The following is a 21,272-nucleotide window of genomic DNA, read 5'->3' on the forward strand; positions in this document are numbered from 1 at the left end:
ATTTCAAAATCATAAACGTGGGTTTGCTCTATTGATGTTTCATAAAAGTCGTTATATGCCGAAGCTGTGCATTAAATGTATTAGATATTGGCAGTGGCTTCTGGCCGCATGGAAATGTTTCAACATATTTTATTTCATAAGGAAATTTACACTCTGAGTTACCATGTTTTGTTCAATTTTGTTTGATTTTAAATGTATTTAAAACCGTAATATACTGCTCTCGAGATTGAATGTTCATCTGTGATTATTATTTCTTTTTGTGCGGATATGTGAAACTTTTTTATGAAATATGATTTTTTATGAACCTCCAACAACACTACCGAATATAATGGATATAATTATAAGAACGTTTCAAGCAACAACTCATGAAATACTTCAAAATGTATAGCGTAACACCATCTTGCCTTAATTGAATGGTTCATACATCAAGATACATTCATCCACACTCGCACCCAACCGCACGCGCACGTATACACGCACATATGCACGCGCGCACGCACGCACGCACGCACGCACGCACGCACGCACGCACGCACGCACGCACGCACGCACGCACGCACGCACGCACGCACGCACGCACGCACGCACGCACGCACGCACGCACGCACGTACGCACGTACGCACACACACAAACTTTCCCTAAGAGGTGTAAGATCTTGTGAGAAGGCTTAAGCGCTGAACTTAAGCAACCGCAGAAAAGGTTTTTACGCTACGTAAGTGATAAGTTCTATCGTTATATTGATTGTGAGTTAAGCAGTCGGTTATAAATCAGCTCCCTTGGCTGCACAGGTCAGTATCTGAACGTAAAATTTTCCACAATTTCTAAACCCGGGGTCAAACATAGGTGTTCCTATCAAACTGAAATAATATTGAAAATCAACTTCAAGATCAAATTTAAGTAACCCACGCTGAATAATACAACTTTTATCTAAAACATTTTTCGAATACTTTGCAAAGTTTTAAGTTATCCCACCATCTTAGTTAAAATGAGACACCCTGTATATAAAATAATAGTGTCTGACAATATATTTCTTGTACAGTAAACTTACTATTTCACAATTTATGTAAAGCATTTGAAAGTAATTTATATTATAATTTATTGCCGTTCTTCGTATTCAAGTATAATAAATATATCGAGTTTTAAAATACAACACTATATTTATTCTAGTAATGGCTCATGAGTCCAAAATAAAAAAAGAACCGTTACAAGTTCTGATAGTTATACTATGTAGGTGTCGTACTTTAGCCTGAACAAATCACTACCTTAATTTAAGTTATACAGGAGGTTAATTACGACTGTGGTGCTCAAACAAAGATCTAACCAATAATATGCTGCAATTTAATATTCAAAGAACTACATTGCTAAAAACACTAGCGAAATTTAACCAGCTTAACAGTATCCTCAGCTTGATATTAAATGTTATTTGGCCTTTCCTGATATTGAAACAATGCAACTGATACATAATTGTCTCGATAAATGTAATATGCGTATTTAACAATAGTACTGTAAAGTATTTAAGTCAAAACATATAATAAAATGTAATAGTTTTCATACGGAAAATATTCTTTTTTGGTAGCTTAATAACTTTGTATGAAATTAATGAAGTATTTATTAAAAAAATTTTTTTCGGTATCGGTTTCCCAGTGATTTTTGAGCTGCAAGCCGTCAGGTTGTGTTCCCAATTATTTTACACATAAGCTATTGTCCACAACAGTATGGTCCGAATTAATTCTTACTCTTTGTTACCGTGCATAATGGTTTATGTGCACAATCGCTGGCTTGCCTGAGTACTTCCAAATCGAATGATTTTTATTTGTTTTTCATTCATTTGTTCATCACATGCGTATGTTTATTATTGTTGCTAGTTGAAGTACATTTTCTAAATAAAATTTTATTGTTATTAAATGTTTTTCTATTATCTCTTATGATGACCGTCTTGCTTAGGTCTCCCCTGCATTACCTAAGTAGTGCGGGAGAGTAAATTCTTGTCTAGCATGAGGTTTAAAATAAATACTGTTGATAATACTTACATATTCATTTGCCAAGAAGCATAGAGACATGGGGTTATAAATTCCGGTAAAAATGCTACCCATACAAGTGTCACGTAAGTCATATTGATGTGATCAGCATTTGCATATGTTTCTTCAATCGATGGTTTTATTAATCTAAAACACAGAAGAAGAAGGTTATTATTTAAAATCATTATAGTGTGTCTATTTAACACTATTTAGATTCAGAAAAAATTAGTTTGAATATAATAAAGATGATTATTTTCCTATGTTAATGTAAATATAATATCCTATGCTACTTATTGCTTAATTCTTTTTTACCTCAATATTATTTTTTACCGTGTTTTCAAGTTTTTAAGGACGTTGTCTAGTTAAAATTAGTTTGATAGATGTAAAATAAAAATCTGATGTGTAAAAGTTGAAAGCTTTCTCAGTGCACCGTAATTTTTTCAATATCTATTATAATACTAAAGAATGAGACCACGATGAAAATGTTATTTTAACATGGGCTTTTATGAGATAACTTTGAAAATTATAGATAAAATTAACATTTTCCTATAACAGATTGAAAACTTTGTATAACTTAATAAATAAATATTTAAAAAACATTTAAAAAAGAAATCTGCCAAGTTCCAGATTACGTTATGATGGTATTCATTGAGATATTAATTAAAAACGATTAGTGAAGAGTTTATGTCTATACGATTATAGTATATTTTTATATAACATAACTTTGTGTATTATTTTATATATTATATAACTTACGAAATAAGTGAGCATGACCTTATTTTCAATCTTACGTACATTTTCAATTCATACTTTTAAGTAATAAATTTCAACTAAGTGTCGATAACACTGGTCACTATACTATAACATGTTCTTAAACTTATTCTACTTTTATATTTTGTGACCTTTAATCTATGAAACAAGTGTCAAGTTCATCTCATAAGCTATAATATATATCCCTACACTACAGTTGTAAGGTATCTCGAAAAGAGTCGCCTCCTCTTTCCATAAAAATTCAGTCTCTCCCTTATCTCTCTTATCCCTACCTTTGTTTTCTTACATGTTATTGGTTTTTTTTTCAATAGCATTGTCTAAATTTACAATGTTTCAATCGTATTTTGTGAGAAATAAACAATTACATGTATTTCTTTCTTGCCCTTCCTAATTTAAAAAAAAGTCTACCTTAATTATAGCGATTCTTCACTCAAAGGTGATTCTTCCATCAATTTAGAATGGACTATAAAATAAATATAATACTGGTTTAACATGTTCTATTCAGGTCACAAAAAAAAATTCTACAAATTTCAGAAAAATTGATGATCTAGAGTTCAACTCCTACCAGCTCCTTCATATGGTGTAATTGAGATTACTAATGAAATAAAATCGATGTATATTTATTAGAAAATATGCTCAAGATATGTGTATTTTTAAAATTGGAAAATTTATAAATTTTTATTTTTATTTATTCTATTATTTAATTTTTAAATTAAAAAAAAAATTTTTTATTTTATTTTATTGGAACATTTTTATGTGATATTTTCTTAAGAGATATTAGTTTGAAAAGGAATCATTTCTAGTTATAAACTCAAAAATATACTAATTCTCTTATTATAATTGATTAATATACAAATCTAATAATTACAAATATTAATTAATTAATTATAGATATTAATTAAAAAATTGTATAGGGTTTCAATTTAATCTAGAAAGTCATAACAAGATACTATAATTATAATGAGGTAAAACCAATACTATTTTTATTTATTTTCGTAGCCGTGGAAAATGTTGAGAAATTTCATATTCAATTTTGCGTATTTTACATTTTATATAGTCTATCGTGGAGTAAAGTGTAAGTGGAGTAAATCGATACAACAGCATATATCGATTTTTAGTAATTAGTTAAGAGTGTTACGATAATAGATACTTGATTCATCCAACAGCTATTTATTATTTGGAATAGTGGATGTTTCTCTCTACTTAAATAATAAGTTACTTTAATGAATCTATTTTACTTTTTTCATTAATAAGAATAATTTCTATATGATTTTGCAGTATTATAGAATAAACTTTGGTTTTACGAAAGCTGAAAGAAATACTAATATAACTGTATAAGAATATGTATAATACGCAGAATTTAATTTGAAGAAAAGATTGAATTATTAAAAAATAAGTATTCATATCTAGCTTTTTTCGACTCGATGAAAACGTTCAAGTAGTTTTACCTGAGGATCATTAACGGACAAAGACATATAGCAAATGCTGTTGTCATAAGCACTATATACTTCTGTGTCCGTTTTTCCTTGTGTATATCGAGATCTGAATCTTCTAGGTCACATGATGTTGACAAATTCGAAATAGCAACAGTTCCGCTCGTACCACTGCTTTCATTTTCTTGTTTGACTCGGATACTTGACCTGTAAATGAATAAAATTAAAATTAAATAAAACGTAGAGAGAGAGAGAGAGAGAGAGAGAGAGAGAGAGAGAGAGAGAGAGAGAGAGAGAGAGAGAGAGAGAGAGAGAGAGAGAGAGAGAGAGAGAGAGAGAGAGAGAGGAGTGAAAGGGACACAAATTTTAAAATAATGTTAAACAGTCATTTATTGTAAAATTATCTATTTTTTATAGTTTCATTGAATTATAAATTTCAAAAAATTGATTTAAATAGATATTTTAATTTTATTACACAGAGAAAGTTATAACTATTACATCCTGTCTCTAAACAAAACTTTTCGTTAAGATTCAGAAAAAGAAATTTTACCGCATGCGTAACTACTATCTATATACCTCATTTAATAACCAATGCATTATTTTAAAATATATAATATGAGTTCCACCCTTAATTCAACAGGGTTTTTATATCAAATAGAATGCATACTCCTAATTCTTTTATTTGATCGTTTTATGTGGTATGGGGTATCTTAAAAAAATAGTTCCATCAGCGGGAACACTAGTGATATTCTTTTTTCGTCTAAAAGCTTAAATCAATTATAACAAGAGCTGTGATTTGTTATGATTTTTTTGAATTGTATAAAAATGACAAATGATATTTATTTTTCAAAGTCGATCTGTACGGGTAAAAATACGTCAAAAATCATGTCTTGATTTATTTTCCGTTTAAGATTTCGAGTCTTTCAGGGCTTTAACAACTATGACATTGAATCCAAGACTCATTGCCAATGAAATTGTAAATTGTAAAAAAATCATGAAATTATTTTTTTTATGTAACTGCTATTAGCACTTCTAGAGTAAAAAAAGATGTCATGATAATAACGCGCAATGATAATAACACAAAAAAATTAAATGCATTCTATAGTAATGCTATTTGAAAATTCGAAAAAATGTTATTTTTCTGATAGATATATTTCTATTAACTTCTAAATAATTTTACGCTTGAACTTTTATACGATAATTTGTTAATAAAAACATCTCACTTAGTAATATATATTATTGTGAGTATTATTTAAGTATAATTAATATCTAAAAAATAAAATTTTTCATTTCATTACACTGATATAATATATTAAAGCGTAATATGTAGATGATAGTGAATATCGACTACGTTATATTGATAGATATTAAATATCTACATGCAGAACAAACATTCACGTAAATATAATAATTTTAGTTGGAAAAGACGAAATGAAAGCTATTAGAAATGTCGTGTTGTGTGATTCTTATATTTGATGTTATGGAAATAAAATTTGAATGCTTAAAATACTGACACGTATCCGACTGAAACAGAGCTTATCGATATTAACACTTCGTATTCTGCGAATGAAATAATAAAGTAGAGTAGACTTTATATAAGGACTACCATGCGAAAACTGATGTAACTTTTAATTACCAATAGATTTTTAAAGAAAAGTAGTTTATACTAACGTAGCATCAAATCGTACTTTAAATCAATCCTTTTTTTTCAGTTATGCAATGACAATCAACCCGATATAAGACTAATTAGAAAAGACGTTCTTTCGTATATGAATCATACGTGATTTTTATATCATAAAAATAATTTATGATATCAATATTTCTTAGAATTCTATTACTATATACTGATTTTTACCAATAATTAAGTGTCACAGTTATGTATAATTAAGTATATGAATAATAACAAAAATACAAGAAATGAAGTATGTCTTATCAAAATAAAATGCATTATAGAATTCAAAGTTTAAAATATAATAACATTATTACTGCTCGATGATGCCAGTTGCCTGCTTTATACGCCATTAATTAAATAAGGAAAAATTATCTTTTACGTACATTACATCGTTGCTTACGCTGCTGCCTTGTCGAGAATATTTAGCTGAGTGGTTAGTTCTAGCTTCATACACTGCTACTGGAAAAGGTATTTCTTGATTCTGTAACTCCTGTCCAGACTTCACGTTGAAATAGGCTGTTATCGTCAGAGGAGCTATGTAACTGTTTACAAATATTAACAAAAGTAATATATAATTTTAACTATTACAGTCAGAAAATATAATATTAAACATTTTACAATAAGTCATTAAAAAAATACTTTTGCATGCAACGTTTACTAATATAAAGAACTATTGTATGTTGAGATTATTTACAATTTATAACGCAAAAAAGCTCTATGATCAACAAATGGTTAAGATTCCTATGATTGAAGACATTCCTACACTACTTCATTAAAATTTATATCAATAATTTGCATATTTATTGAATTTTTTTCAATCCTTTACTAAGTAAGCTACACTTATAAAACATACAAGATTATTTTCAAATTAATAAACAGATAGTATGTACTGCAACATTGGCTAAATTATTTAAAAAATTAAAAAAGATTCATTCCTCGATGCAAGGCTAACCGCCCTCTAAATCCGCTCCAGTATACCTGATGCTATTGCGTACGTGTTTTACGAGGCTAAAAATGAGCGCGAAAACACGAAGCGAATCGAAAAATGAAGAAATTTTGTTTAGGTTCTCTTATACCATAGGCGTGGATTAGTAGAACGTTAAACGGTAAACGCGGAATCATAAAGCGTAACATGATATAAATTTGCCGAGAGGTTTAGATCGTATGTAATAACACAAATATCAACAAGTGAACGTACTTGTGGATCGCGACGTGGTATAAGAGAGAAACAAAAGCAAGGTTAAACGCGGCATCTTGCTTACAAGGCAAATACCCCATGTGTACCTTAGCAATTTTCTTCATTTTTTGATATGTTATAGTATATTGAAAAATATTTGATCCATGTCTTTTGTTTGTGCTAATTTGGTGATTTAAAGGATGAAACTCATTTCTAAAATTCACCTTCAAAAACGGTTTTCTCTATATTTCTCAGAAACTTTGTTTATTATTTTCACCAATAAGAGTTGCATTCCCTTGTTTTTATAAGTTTTGGAGATGAATTTTAGAGGCGGTTTTCAACTTTTAGATCGTCGAATTAGCACGAACAAAAAGACACAGGTTCAATATATTTCGATGTAAATCAAAAAATGAAGAAAATCGGTTAGGTACATCTGGGGTAGTTTCGTTGTTAGTCGCGTACTGGTCTTCCCCTCCTACCGCACGTACGCGTGCTTCTCGGTACGCTCCTGAATTTTCGCTATTTTCCGACGCGATTGCTTCTTAATATACGCACGCGCCTTAACGAATATCTATTCGTTATAGTATATATACGAAATTTTTTATAACATGTAATACAATTTCTTTATCACAAGTTTGTCTCGTTAAATGTATATAATCATTGAAGTTTAATATTTCGAACTTGATATTTGTAAAATTCTTGAAGCAAAATATACTATTTATGATTGACTATGCTCACTTGCAATTGATGTTGCTTTATTAACTTTGATAAAATTATTCAAAATAGTAATAATTTTAAATAATAAGAAATTTGGAAGCATTATTTTTTACTGACATAAGAAAAAAATACTTGTTTTGATCATTGAATAAGTCGAGCTCTAGTTATAATAAATTTTTAATTTAACATGGAAGACTAAAATCTTGCTAAAAAATGTAATATCTTGCACATGTAAAAATAATAATTGTTGCCGTTAGTATTTTTGACGTAAAAGGTCTATTGAAAAAAGTATATTCTTTATAAAGCGCTCTTAAATATCCGATTTTATAATCTTTGATATTAGGGTCCTTCAATAAGTCTGTGACTTCTCGGAAGATGGTAGTGTTATCGTAATGAATTTTACACTGTAAGAGTGCTAGCTAGTATAAGTGCGTATACAGTTTCAAGTCAGTACATTGGTTTGAAAATTGTTTACAGTCATTTAAATTTAATTTTTCATTATGCAAACACAATCATGGAATAAAATGAGTTTTCTCTATCCCTCGGGCGAAAGCACGCGCTTTCACGGGTTGTCTACGGTGGAAGAAGTTGCACTTTTACCCACTCCGCGAGTGGCGCCACTTGTTTCACCGCGAGTGAAAACATTTTCGCCTGAAGTTTGAGGCGCAGCACGAAACTGTAATCCTATATGTTGTGAAGCTATAAGAAGCTGGCGACAGCATCAAAAATACATGAACAAACATTTTTTAATAATAACTGTTTATTAATTTTCTTAAAATTATTTTTCACATTTCTTACAAGAATAAAAATTATTTGTAATGTTACCATTGAATGTACAATTTTCATATCTTTGAAAATAATTCAGCTCGACCGCCTGCAAAAAAATTGAGTGTTGATCCAACACACTCTGGAAAAGAAAACGAACAAAGGCAAGAAATTGTTATTGCAAACGAACAAATTGATACAGATACTACTAATTGGCTAAAAAATTCTTATGTAAGATATGAAAATTGTACATTCAATGGTAACATTACAAATAATTTTTATTCTTGTAAGAAATGTGAAAAATAATTTTAAGAAAATTAATAAACAGTTATTATTAAAAAATGTTTGTTCATGTATTTTTGATGCCCGCCCCAACCAGCAGCACTCGCTACGCTCGTGCTGCAAATGTTGGACGGGCATCAGCGAAAAATTTCAAATATAACCTATTAGTTCGAAGCACGATGTCAGATGACCGCGAGGGCGCTACGACTACCAAAGCATCGGTCGAAAGTAAAAACATGGCTGCGCAGTCTTGACAGCAGTTAGAATGTAGACAATATGTGATTTTCCAGTTTAGCGATTAAATAATCAGCGCGCTTTCGCCCGGGGATAGAGAAAAACACTATTTCTTACACGGGGGTAATATGGAACTCATGCACGAAGGTGGTATGACGGCCGAGGCGAAGCCGAGTATTTTCGAACCGAAAGTTCTATTTTCCCCCCTTGTAAGAAAATCTACTATTTGTGTGATTATTAAAATTATTTCCTACGGAGAAAATCAATCAAAGAAACTAAAGAAAAGCTCGGAAAATATTATGGAGACTCTGCTCCATCGCATAGCATGGTTTAAAAATGGTTTACTGAATTTCATTATGGCCGTAAGAGCACAAGTGATGCTGAGCATCTTGACCGTCCAAAGAAGTGACTACTTAAGACATACGTAATCGATAAAATTTATGATATTATACTCGGCGATCGTCGATTGAAAGTGCGAGAGATCAGTGACGCTCTTATCATTTCAGTAGGATGCACATGGAACATTTTACATGAAAGTTTGGGCATGATAAAGTTATTTGTAAAATGTCTGCCGTGTTTGCTCACAGCTGATAACGAGCGAACTCGTGTGATTGCATCTGAGCAATGTTTGAGCATGTTTCAACATAATCCAAAGGAGTTTTTGCGACGCTACGTTACTGTTGATGAAACATGGATTCATTATTATACGTCAGAATTGAAAAATCTAGGTAAATTTGCGCCGAAAAAAGCGAAGACGGTACGATTAATGGTATAATATTGATCGATTACCTACAGAGTAGAAGAACTATTACAGAAGAATATTATGCCTCATAATTAGACCGATTTGATGCCATACTGAAAGAAAATCGGCCTCGTCTGGCGAAAAAAAAGCCAAATTATTTTATTGACGCTACGAAATATTTCCTCATCCACCTTATTCTCTAGATTTTGCTCCTTTCAATTATTTTTTGTTTTCTCACATGAAAATTTGGCTTGCGGGTAAAAGATTTTCATTCAACGAAGAGATGATTGTTGTGATAAATGAGCATTTTGAGGAGTTTAATAAAAATTACTTTTCAAAGGACATAAAAAGCTTAAGCGCCGCTATAATATAAATGTATAGAGTGTAACAGAGAAACTTGCGACCGTTCCCTTTATGGATAGCTTGCGGCCGTTCGTACATATTATTTGAAAAGAGGGAATTTGAAAAGCGCAAACGTTCCCACAACTAAATGATCCGCCGAGTAACATGGATCAAAATACGCGTTACTATTTAGTCGGAATGCGGAGTGACTAGGCGAAAACAACAAACACGAGTGAACTGGCAACAAATTTAATTAACAACAAAGCTAACAAATAAAAAATATCAACAAAGAGAAACAATATAGACACCGGTTTGCCTACGCAAAACAAATTTCTACGCGCTCGCAACAAAGCACGAATCGGTGGCAGGGCTTTGTTCTCTGATAACGATGTGTTATCTTATACGTTAGTGTAGAAAATATTGGTTTGCTATAATTTTCTGGTCTGGTTTAGTCATCGACTATAGGGAGTTTTAATATATAAGTCTCAATCTTGAAAATAAAAATTTATACAAATATTCACTTGCCGCTACACAGAGCTTATATATATATATATATATATATACACATATATATATATACATATATATATATGCATATATATACATATATATATGCATATATATCGCGACAGTCGACCTTTTCTTTTTCTCATACGAGATAAATTTTATACTCGTAGCACTGTTTGGTGTTCAATTGTTGAGGTTGGGTATCACCTGCCGAATGATTGAGATAACTCAGGTTCTATTGAACAATTTTATTTAACTCTTACAAACAGGGTGCTTACACTGTGACTTACAGTAGTCAACTGACTATTGTCAACAGCGAGCGAGAGGAAGGTGACAGCATAGGCCGGAATGGAGCGCCCCTTGCATCCTGTATAATAGCAATAGCAGCAATGAGTCCACGTCTTTCTAGCTATGCTCTGCGATTATTGAGCAGCCCCTTCGACATCTCCTCTTCTTGCGGCTTCAATCTCACAAGTGCAGTGAGATGATCAAGAGTCTGGAGTTTCGGCTAGTCGAAGCAGTGGCAAAGGGCCTCCCAGGCCGAGTCATTTTCTACGCATAGTCATTGTCGACGGTGCGAAAGTTCCGGAGGCGCATCAGCGGCTGCCCCCTCAACGTTAGTCTTGAGAAACATGGTCTTAGTAGCTGTTGGAAACACTAAAAATGCGTGCCGATAAATAAAGAAAATAGTGACGACCCCGGACAAAACGGTGAGCGTACAACCTCGTTATGAGGGGGCCATAAATCATCGGATTTCGTCGGAAGACGTCGATGCGCCGACCGGCTCGTCTACCAACACGTGGACAAGCGAACATGAAGTAAACGCGTTATGACGCCAGGGTGCCAGACTTTTTATCAACGCTTCGTTATTGCCGCAAGCGCGTATGTTTTTTTGAGTGACTTTGTCTCGGCACGTACATAGTAGTTTGTAACGGAGATATCTGGTGCATCTATTAGAATGTGTTCAACTTTCTCGATAGCTTTCTCTGTCAGACAAGATATCGTATTGCTGTACTTCAGATTATCGTCCTCGATGCTCGCACTGACAAACTGTGCTTCCAACAGCGTAAACCAAACTTTAATTTTATTTTCGAGGAAAACGGGCGCGCGGAAGCTTCACGGCGTGTGCACATTAACGACGGGTGCGGCGGTGGCCTCGCCGTTCTCCGTACCGTTAGCTAGCACCATGGTTGAAACGATTCACTTGAAAAAATGTCGAAATTTTTATAAAAGTCACTTTAATTTCACCGTTTAAATCACGTCGGGGTCACCAATTTGATGTGCGAATAAATTGTTATTATTGATTCAAAGTGACTAAGTAGATACAAGGAGTTACAAGTATAGCGCGACTCGGCAGAATGCAAACCGCGGAGCTGGCAGAAAGCCGAGCTGTTAGCTGGTCTCGTGTTTGGGCTAGAGTGTCTTAAACTCACCCCAGCTACTTGGCGCTTCTCCTCGGAAAATCTGGTGAAAAGGGTACCGCGGGTTATTATTAATAAAAACGAAGGTTGGGCGTGCGCTTTCCCTTAAACAAACTCATTAGCGCGGATGCATGACCATCGGCATTTAATGCGTTTATTGCGGATGACCATTATCTCCGGCGCGTCGCTCAAGATTTATGAAGTTTTTGTAAAAAGTGGTTAACTTCTGGCCAACACGTGGAGGGTAAGGGCACGCCACAGACCGTTCAACAACAACATCAAGGAAAAACAATATTTATTTGCGACAAAGATAATCCGCTCGGTCACGTAGTCAGCAAGGCTACCGAGCTATGCACAACTCAGCCGGCACCTCGAACAGAGAGAGAGAGAGAGAGAGAGAGAGAGATACCACGGCACCGATCTGCTCCGCGTTGCTTGTTGTTGTTCTGCTGTCCTTCTCCCCCTTACTCTCATATCTTCCTCCGTGCACTCCTGGTTTTGTTGTTGCTATTGTTGTTGAGGTTGATGTTAATACTATTGTTGTTATTGTTAATGTTGTTGTGGTTATTACTATTGTTCGTTGTTATTACAGATGTTACTATTGTTGTTCTTGTTAATTGTTATCGTACCAAATGTCTATTATTGTTGCCGCTCTCCTCTGTTTCGCACCACAAAATGGCCGCACGCACGCACAAACCGCGACAGTAGTAGAGCAATGTATGTTCCAGCACACTTCCGGGGGGTCCCCGGTGTACTGAAACATACGTATATTCCAGCACACCTGCGGGGAGTCCGTAACCCTTTGGACCCTGGCTTAACCCTTTCATGTTAATAATAATTGTTAATGTTAACAATTATTATTAACAATATTCGTGGGGGGGGGTCCCTGGTTTAACCCTTTGTTTCCCTGGCCTAACCCTTCAATGTTAATTATTATTAATGTTAATAATTTTTTGAGGAAGGTTTCTAGGGCTCCTAGTCACTAGGGCTCCTAGTCCCTAGGGACCCTATACCTAATTAAATTTAAATGTATTTTTTTTTAAAGTTATAAATATATATTATTGACAATTTACTTGCTTTATTGAAAATAAAACGAGTAGAAAATAGCGACGATTTTTGAAAAAAATGAAGAGACAGACCGGAAAATCGAACCGGAGTCCTCTGGGTTGGCAGGCTAGCGCTCTACCACTAGAGCCAATGCCACATGTACCTTAGAGGATGCATATTGTTTATATTAGCTACACACGCATACTTTTGTTATAGGGCCTGAAACTCGTGCGGAGGAGGGGGAGCGCATGCTGTCTATAGTACCGATGCGAAAACAGCCCGACACAAATAACATTTTATAAAACAAAATGATCACATCTCACGTATGTTTAATTCTTATGTCTACTTCTCGAAAAAATAATAATTTGTTATTGTACCATTATATTTCTCATAAAAAATATCGTTATCGATAATTCACCTCCTATTTATTCACATAAATGACATAATTAAGCAAAAATAAATTCACAGAAAAATTGTACCTTTTGTAGTCTAAATTGTACCATCAGTACAATTCTATAAATTTGTTTCCAAAAGAAATAATAGGACAATTACAAATTACCACTAATTGTTACAACTTACAAGGATGTCATCCGGAAATACACTTTGCGCAGGCGTAGAGCTTTGTAATTGACCTATTATTTCTTTTAGAAACAAATTTATAGAATTGTACTGATGGTACAATTTAGACTACAAAAGGTACAATTTTTCTGTGAATTTATTTTTGCTTAATTATGTCTTTTATGTGAATAAATAAGAGGTGAATTATCGATAACGATATTTTTTATTTTTTATGAGAAATATAATGGTACAATAACAAATAATTATTTTTTCGAGAAGTACAATTAGACATACATGAGATGTGATCATTTTTTTTTATAAAATGTTATTTGTGTCGGGCTGTTTTCGCATCGGTGTCTATAGTTCTGGCCTGTCAATACAATAGTCTTATTTCTTACCTCAAAATTAGACAAACTTGAAAGTTTTGTATCTCGGTCGGAAATCATCGTATCACAAAAAACCGCAGGGCATTTTATAGGTAATTGCAAAAGCTTTCATTCAAGACGTGCAGAGACTTAAAAATGAAAATATGTGTTTTTTACAGTAAAAAAATTGATTAAAAAAATTTCAATTTTTTTAACCTCGACTTAAATCAATGCCAATTTAGAACCAGGCGGTGGAGGGCAAATCGACCTGAGGGGTTCGGAGGGTAATGTCTTTCCCTTTAAAATGAGCTCTCGCGGGGTTCTATCCGATGTTTTTTAACCGAGTTACGGCGTTTTTTGTAAAAAGCAACCTTTTTTTCCAATCCTCAATTATTTCGACTTGCGTACGTTTTGGAAAAAAATGCCAAAGAGAAAAAAGGTTCATTTTGTGTCCAAGAATACGAAAATAAAGTCAAAATAAAGAAATAGAGAAAAAATTTTTTTTCTTTTTTTTAGCGCATTAAAAAATAAAGGAATTTAACTTTTTTTTACGCTTAGTTTTAAAATGCCTAGGGACGTAGTAAATCACAAAATGAGAACTATAAATAAATTTTTTTTTCAGCAAAAAATTTTTTAATCCAATTTTAGAACCAACCCGTTGTAAAAAAATAATCAAACAATCATCTCAGGTGGTTACACACGTGTGTTTCGTTGGTAAATATCCAACCTCATCAGATCTTTATTAAAAAAACAAAATGAGAAAATAGTTAGATATAAACCAAAACAAATAAAAATCACGCTAACAAAACATTTACCTCAATTCGCAAGTCACAATCAAATCAAATATCACAATAAAGTCAAAAATACATTGTTAAACTCATCTTATAACTTAACATTCGTTCAAATACTCAAAATTCAAATCAGACAACGACTATGAAATAATACAAATCAAACAGTGTCTGCTACCTTTTATACCAAAACAAATCACAGAATAACATAACTAAATTCTTTTTTATTTTTATTATTTTTTTAAATTATATTTAACAGAAAATATTAATTATTATATCAATAAACAATTGATTATTTAATTATTAGAAATACATAAACAAAATTGTACAAATCAACTGGATTGCTAATTTGCAAAAAATTTTGCAAAAAATTGTTCTACCATCTAGTAAACGTTTACTTAAGTCTAAATTTATATTTCAACAAGACAATGATCCCAAGCATAAATCTAAACTTTGTACAAATTATTTAAATAGTTTAGAAAAAAAGAAGAAATTAGAAATAATGACCTGGCCCCCCCCAATCACCTGATCTCAATCCCATTGAGCTGCTCTGGGAAGAGCTTGATAGAGCAGTGAGAAAAGTTCGACCTACGTCGAAAACTGAACTTTGGAATGTTTTACAAACGGAGTGGAAAATTATCAAGTCAACAACGTTAGATAAGCTGATACTTAGAATGCCGCGATTGTGTAAGGCTGTAATAAAGGCTAAAGGCGGACATTTCGACGAAAAATTGGTTTAAAATTATGTTTTCTTTTTTGAAGCAGAGACGTTTGTGTTGATGAATATTTTTATAATAATGTATATATCTATTACGTTTTGTTTTTCAAACCAAAGAGTTTCAGACAAATAAAGTCATTGTGATTATTATTACTATTATAAGAGTTTAATGATAAATAATACTAAAAAAATTATTGAATAATATGTTTAATATTCAACGTTTGTCGCAATATGTAGGATCCAGTTGATTTGTACAATTTTGTTTATGTATTTCTAATAATTAAATCATCAATTGTTTATTTATATAATAATTAATATTTTCTGTTAAATATAATTTAAAAAAATAATAAAAATAAAAAAGAATTTAGTTATGTTATTCTGTGATTTGTTTTAAAACTTTCCTAAATGCTTGATGAGCAACTACTTGTTGCTCATCAAGCATTTAGGAGCGCATTGCTCTACCTTGTACTTCTGGCATTCGAGGCATGACTGTAGGAAATTTTGCACACATACCACATGCCCCGCCAGAAATACTCGCACGCATGCGATCATGCGTCTTCTCACCACTAAAATGTCATGTTCACAATGGGCACGATATATTCTCGACAATCTCCCGAAATGACATGTTGCCATCACTACTTCTTATAAGTCACTGAATTTAGGACTTCGTTGGAACGATACTTGTACAGCATTCCATCCTCAATCCCTTAACCCCGATATTTAAGTAGTCGTGTCTGCACGCCCTTCAAACGTTAGAAGTATCACTGACGGTTGTTAGCGTTAGATTAGTGAGATAATGCTGGCTACTTCATAGCACTCACTATGCACGGCTCCAATACCGAATCATTACTCGAAGGACGCCCCGATACTGGTGCTTCCGAAGTCTTTACACTACAGTTCTATTTTTTCTTCGATTTCGACTCTTTGGTCTTTTGTTTGAATATCTGCGCTACCATGGTACTTACTGCTGCACGGCTGTTTTTGGTCGGACCTACGTAAGCGGCATCTTCTATAAGCAGGTTATTATTCAAAGAAGAGGATGCTACCTTCTTTCATCATCGTGATACCTCTCCAACTGGTTTATCTGTAAACTAGTTTGTCTCGGAGATAACGCCCATACTCCGGATTCAATTCAGTCATCGCCAGTCGTATCTGTCTCTTTTCAGATGAAGGGGACCGCATATTCCTCATAATGCTTTAGAAGGTGGTGGGGTACTCAGCCAGCGATAGGAGGACCTCATGGTCTGAGAGGCTGAACATCCATATACAGCTCTTTAACTTCTCCAAGAAGCGCTCTGTACTGATACAGTATCTCCGTTGAAATTGATAGTCCAGGTTCAAAAAGCTATCACAGCGTTAGCGGCCTGTCATTCAAACGACCTCGCGTCTCTTCTCGGGGTGACGTCCCCAAAGGTTCGCCTGTGCATTCCTGCACCGGTGATGGTGGTGACGTCGGTGGTGAGCTCTCTCGTTCTCACAGTCTAGTGTGTTGAGCTCTCCTCGCTCAACACACTAGACTCCAAAGAGCTGATTATACCTCGACTGCGTTGTCCTTAGTGAGACCTTCTTTAGGCCTCTGCCTCGGTCGAGCGGTTTCATCGGATGAGCTTGACGACGATACCGGTAGGGCAGGGATTCTACGCGTCTAACGACGCACGAACACTTCCAACGACTCTCTGTATGAGTGGATTCTGGTGACCAATCAAAATAGCATATATAAAAATAGTCAGGTACTGAGCTATTGTAATCGCTCGCGTTTGACCGCTGGAAAACTCGCCTGCCAAACAATGAGCCGCTCGCATTATCCGGTCCTGCAAGCTCGCTAATTGTGCTACAATCACTAATCTTGTCGGAAATCTAATCCATCAACACTGAAATCACCTTTTTGAACTCAACCTTAAGGTACGAGGATCAATCGAACGTACACCTTATCACCGTGGTCCAGGGGGAACATAGAGAGGAAACCCGGACAACCAATAAATCGCTTCTCGACGCCCGCAAAGCTAAGTACCTCGCGTGCGGAGCACGTCAATCTTCAATTCCGTTGTCGTAATAATCTTTGTCCATTGATCTCGGTGAATTTGTGCATGTGATCTAGTCAATCATATCGAATTTATGCGTTTGTAAATAATTTTAGGCGAAATAAATATGTCTGAGCCAGCGATTCGCGATACAATTATTTAATTTCCTTTTATTTGTATTTAACAGACATAAATCTTTACATTCGTTTTCATAGGATCGCTTAGAAACCAGATTTCATAGGATCGCTTAGAAACTCAATCAAATAATTTTAGTCGATCTCTATGATAGAGATCCGAACTGTTGTATTTATCATAATTTCACTATTTCAAATCAATCATGGATATATTATTGTAATATAATGAGGTTTTCAGGCTTACTTTATTGACTCCGGTACCGATAACCTATTTATATTTCGATTGATTGCAAATTGTACTAAGTAACATTACAAGATTTATTATAGAAATGGTGAAAGATATTATTATTTTCATTGATGATGATTCATACTTTCAAATTATTTTTCAATTTTGTTTTTCTGATAGAGTAACTTATTTTAAAATAACTATTTTTTAATATATAATGATGTGTTTTCACTTATTAGTAATGAAAGAATAATTTAAACTTTATCAGGTCATAAAAATTAAATAATAACAAATTTATATATTGTAATAAAGTAGAAGTCGTTATAAACCCGCTCATCTGAGACCCTAGTCTCAGCATATTTTAAATATCAAAGCAGAATATTTTAAATATCATATAAAAAATAAAATAAATTAAAATTTTTTCAAAATGAAAATAATATCATTTTAATAAAATAAAATTTTAATAAAATAATATGCAAATAATATCATTTCATAGAATACAAAAGTTCACTCACGTTCCAATAAATAAACCTCTCATATATTCTTGTATATCATCTGCTAAGTTGAATATACACATCTGGAGTCCGCGTATGGAAGTTTGATTATCTTGTGCCTCGCTGAAATTCTGATATAATAAAAATTATTTACATATGGATGGAATGTATGTAAACATCATAATTGCGATAGAAAACGTCATACATGCAATATTAAATGCTAAATGCAAAACATTACAATTCTGATTATTATAGATTTTTAAATAACTTTGGAATATATAGAGTATACTATTTCAGCTTGGAAACTAGGATAACAGAAAACTTTGCAATGTATTACACATTATTTTAACAAAAATTTTAATGGAACCTATTTTTTCAACGTCATTGATTTTATATTTCACAGGTGTTGATTTTAGTTTTCTATCTCTGGAGTTTGATTCTGAATCTATTAGATAACTGTCTTTCAATAGGCTATGAAGAATATGGAATTTATTCATATTAATATCTTGATTACGGAAACAGTACATAATGTACTCCGGTAACTTTCAAACATTTCCTAATAACAAAGATATGATATGTAATCTTTATTTTTTTGAATTTATGAATTTATAAATTTTTGCAATAAAAGTAGATAGGCGAATCATTGTTCATATATTTTGAGATCAGTCGGCTATCAGTCGTCTTAACGAGCAGACGTGTGTTACGAGTAGACGTGTATCGTCACTCTGCTAAATTTGCTGTGTTTACTTCGCGACATCCGTGTGACTGCTTGCATTTAATCTAGCAATGGTTTCTATAAATGGAGGCCATGCTACATCCCAAATTACTAAAAGTTCTCTCTCTCATAAAGTTTCTCCCTCTTACGCTCAAGCAACTTATCAACCAAAAAATGATCAAGCAATAGCGATTGAAGCTATTGATGGATTATCTATTGATGATTACATTGATGGCTTAGAAAAGATTACAGATGTCAACAATATCAAGTTTATGTCTAAAATTTCTAGAAGTCGTGTCTGTGTTTTTCTTTCTTCAATAGAGATTGTTAACAGCCTAGTCAATCAATCAATTAAAGTCGGAGATCGAGAACTTCTAATCCGCCCACTGATGGAAAGAAATAAACGCGTTGTTATCTGCAATGTTAATCCTATCATCCCAAATCAAGTTCTAATCAGTGCGCTAAAATGCAAAGGAATCAAACTTGTATCCCAAATATACTATATTCGAGCTAGTACAAGTAAACCGGGACGCACTCACATACTTTCTTTCCGTCGACAAGTATATATTAAGGATGAAGATGAGTCGCGTTTGCCAGATTCGCTTCAAATCAACTACAATAATACAAACTACTGGATCTTTCGTAGCACTGACTCTACCAGCTGTTTCATTTGCAATCTTACTGGTCATATCGCTAAGCAATGTCCGAGGAATAACAACATCGAAACTGCAGCTAAACAAATTAATTCATCTATTTCTCAGATTCGAGTGAGATCAGATTCTCAGATTCCTGGTTCACGCAGCTCGAGTCGCTGTTCGCCTGCCAGCAGATCAACTCCGATCTGCAGCGATACCACACTACCGTCGCCGGCCTGGACAGCGAGACGGTCGCGGACCTGATGGACGTGCTGCAGAACCCATCTGCCTCCGAGAAGTTCCAGAACTTAAACCAGCAGGTCTTGGCCCGACACGGCGATACTGCGCAGCGCCGCCTGTATAAACTACTGTCAGGCCTCTCCATGGGAGATCGCACCCCGGCGCAGCTCCTTCGGTACATGCGAACGTTGGCCGGCAACAGCATCACGGACGACGCGCTCAGGGTTCGATGGCTTGACCTTCTGCCATCGGCTACTTCGAAGATGCTGCGGCTCCTGCGGATGGCGACCTTGGACGAGCTTGCGCAGGCTGCGGACGAGCTGGTCGACGCGTCGCCAGACATCTGTGAGGTACGACCCACGCCAGACGCGACAGCGGACTCAACGATCTTGGCCAGGATCGTAACGGAGCTGTCCGCGTTGCGGGACTCCTCGGATCGGATCCTCGAATACCTTCGACCTTCAAACGGCGGCACTCGGCAGCGCGGACGCAGTCGTTCTCGCACTAGAGGCTTTTCCACGAATCAGGGCGATCTTTGCTTTTACCACGAGCGCTTCGGGGACAAGGCGGAAAACTGCCGACCGCCGTGCAACTACCCTCTCGCCTCTGCGACGCGGCCGGGAAACCGTTAGTGCCGCCGCCCGTTTTGGCGGTCGGCGGCAGGAAGGACGGCGCGGAGACTCGACTGCATATCGTCGAGCGAACATCTCGGAGGCCTATGCTGATTGACTCCGGATCTGTGGTGTCACTGATGCCTCGCTCCCTGGTGCCGGGCCGGCACGATCGGCAGCCGCTGGCCTTGGTCGCTGCCAATGGTTCCCCGATGCGGACGTATGGTCGGAAGATGGTCAACCTTAACCTCGGCTTACCTCGAACGTTCTCTTGGCCTTTTATCGTCGCGGATTTGCCGGGAGCTATTATCGGAGCCGACTTTCTGGCGCACACCGGCCTTGTGGTTGACCTTCGACACCGGCGCCTCATCGATGGAGACACGAACGGCTCCGCTCCTGCGCACGTGCGCCGGGCAGAGGTCCACGGGATCGCGCTTGTGGCCGACGCCGCGAGCGATGCTCATCGGAGGCGGTACGACCAACTGCTGGTGGAGTTTGCCGAATTGGCCGAGCCGGGAGGGCGAGGCGCGACCTTGGGCGGCGTGGAAGTGACGCATCACATCCACGTAGTCGGACCACCAGTCCACGAGAAGCCCCGTCGCCTCGCGGGAGATAGATTGGCGGCTGCCCGGGCCGCA

General features: G+C 35.1%; 1 protein-coding gene across 2 annotated transcripts in view; it reads right to left on the reverse strand.

Moving 5' to 3' along the window:
* Positions 1–982: 982 nt before the first annotated feature.
* LOC131673580 (prolactin-releasing peptide receptor) overlaps positions 983–21,272 on the reverse strand; it is a 76,175-nt gene continuing 55,885 nt past the window's right edge. The window contains exons 3-7 of one of the 2 annotated variants that reach the window (XM_058951675.1): positions 18,455–18,564; positions 6,279–6,437; positions 4,239–4,430; positions 2,032–2,166; positions 983–1,880 (exon numbers count right to left, since the gene is read on the reverse strand). In XM_058951675.1, coding sequence (XP_058807658.1) covers positions 1,826–1,880; positions 2,032–2,166; positions 4,239–4,430; positions 6,279–6,437; positions 18,455–18,564 — 651 coding nt within the window. In that variant the 3' untranslated portion in view covers positions 983–1,825. Of the gene's footprint in view, positions 1,962–2,031; positions 2,167–4,238; positions 4,431–6,278; positions 6,438–18,454; positions 18,565–21,272 lie in introns of both variants that reach the window. The other variant, XM_058951676.1, reaches the window with a different exon arrangement.

Source organism: Phymastichus coffea, unplaced genomic scaffold (genome assembly GCF_024137745.1).
Source record: "Phymastichus coffea isolate CEN01 unplaced genomic scaffold, Cenicafe_Pcof_1.1 PCOF00185, whole genome shotgun sequence".
In the NCBI taxonomy this organism is placed as follows: domain Eukaryota; kingdom Metazoa; phylum Arthropoda; class Insecta; order Hymenoptera; family Eulophidae; genus Phymastichus; species Phymastichus coffea.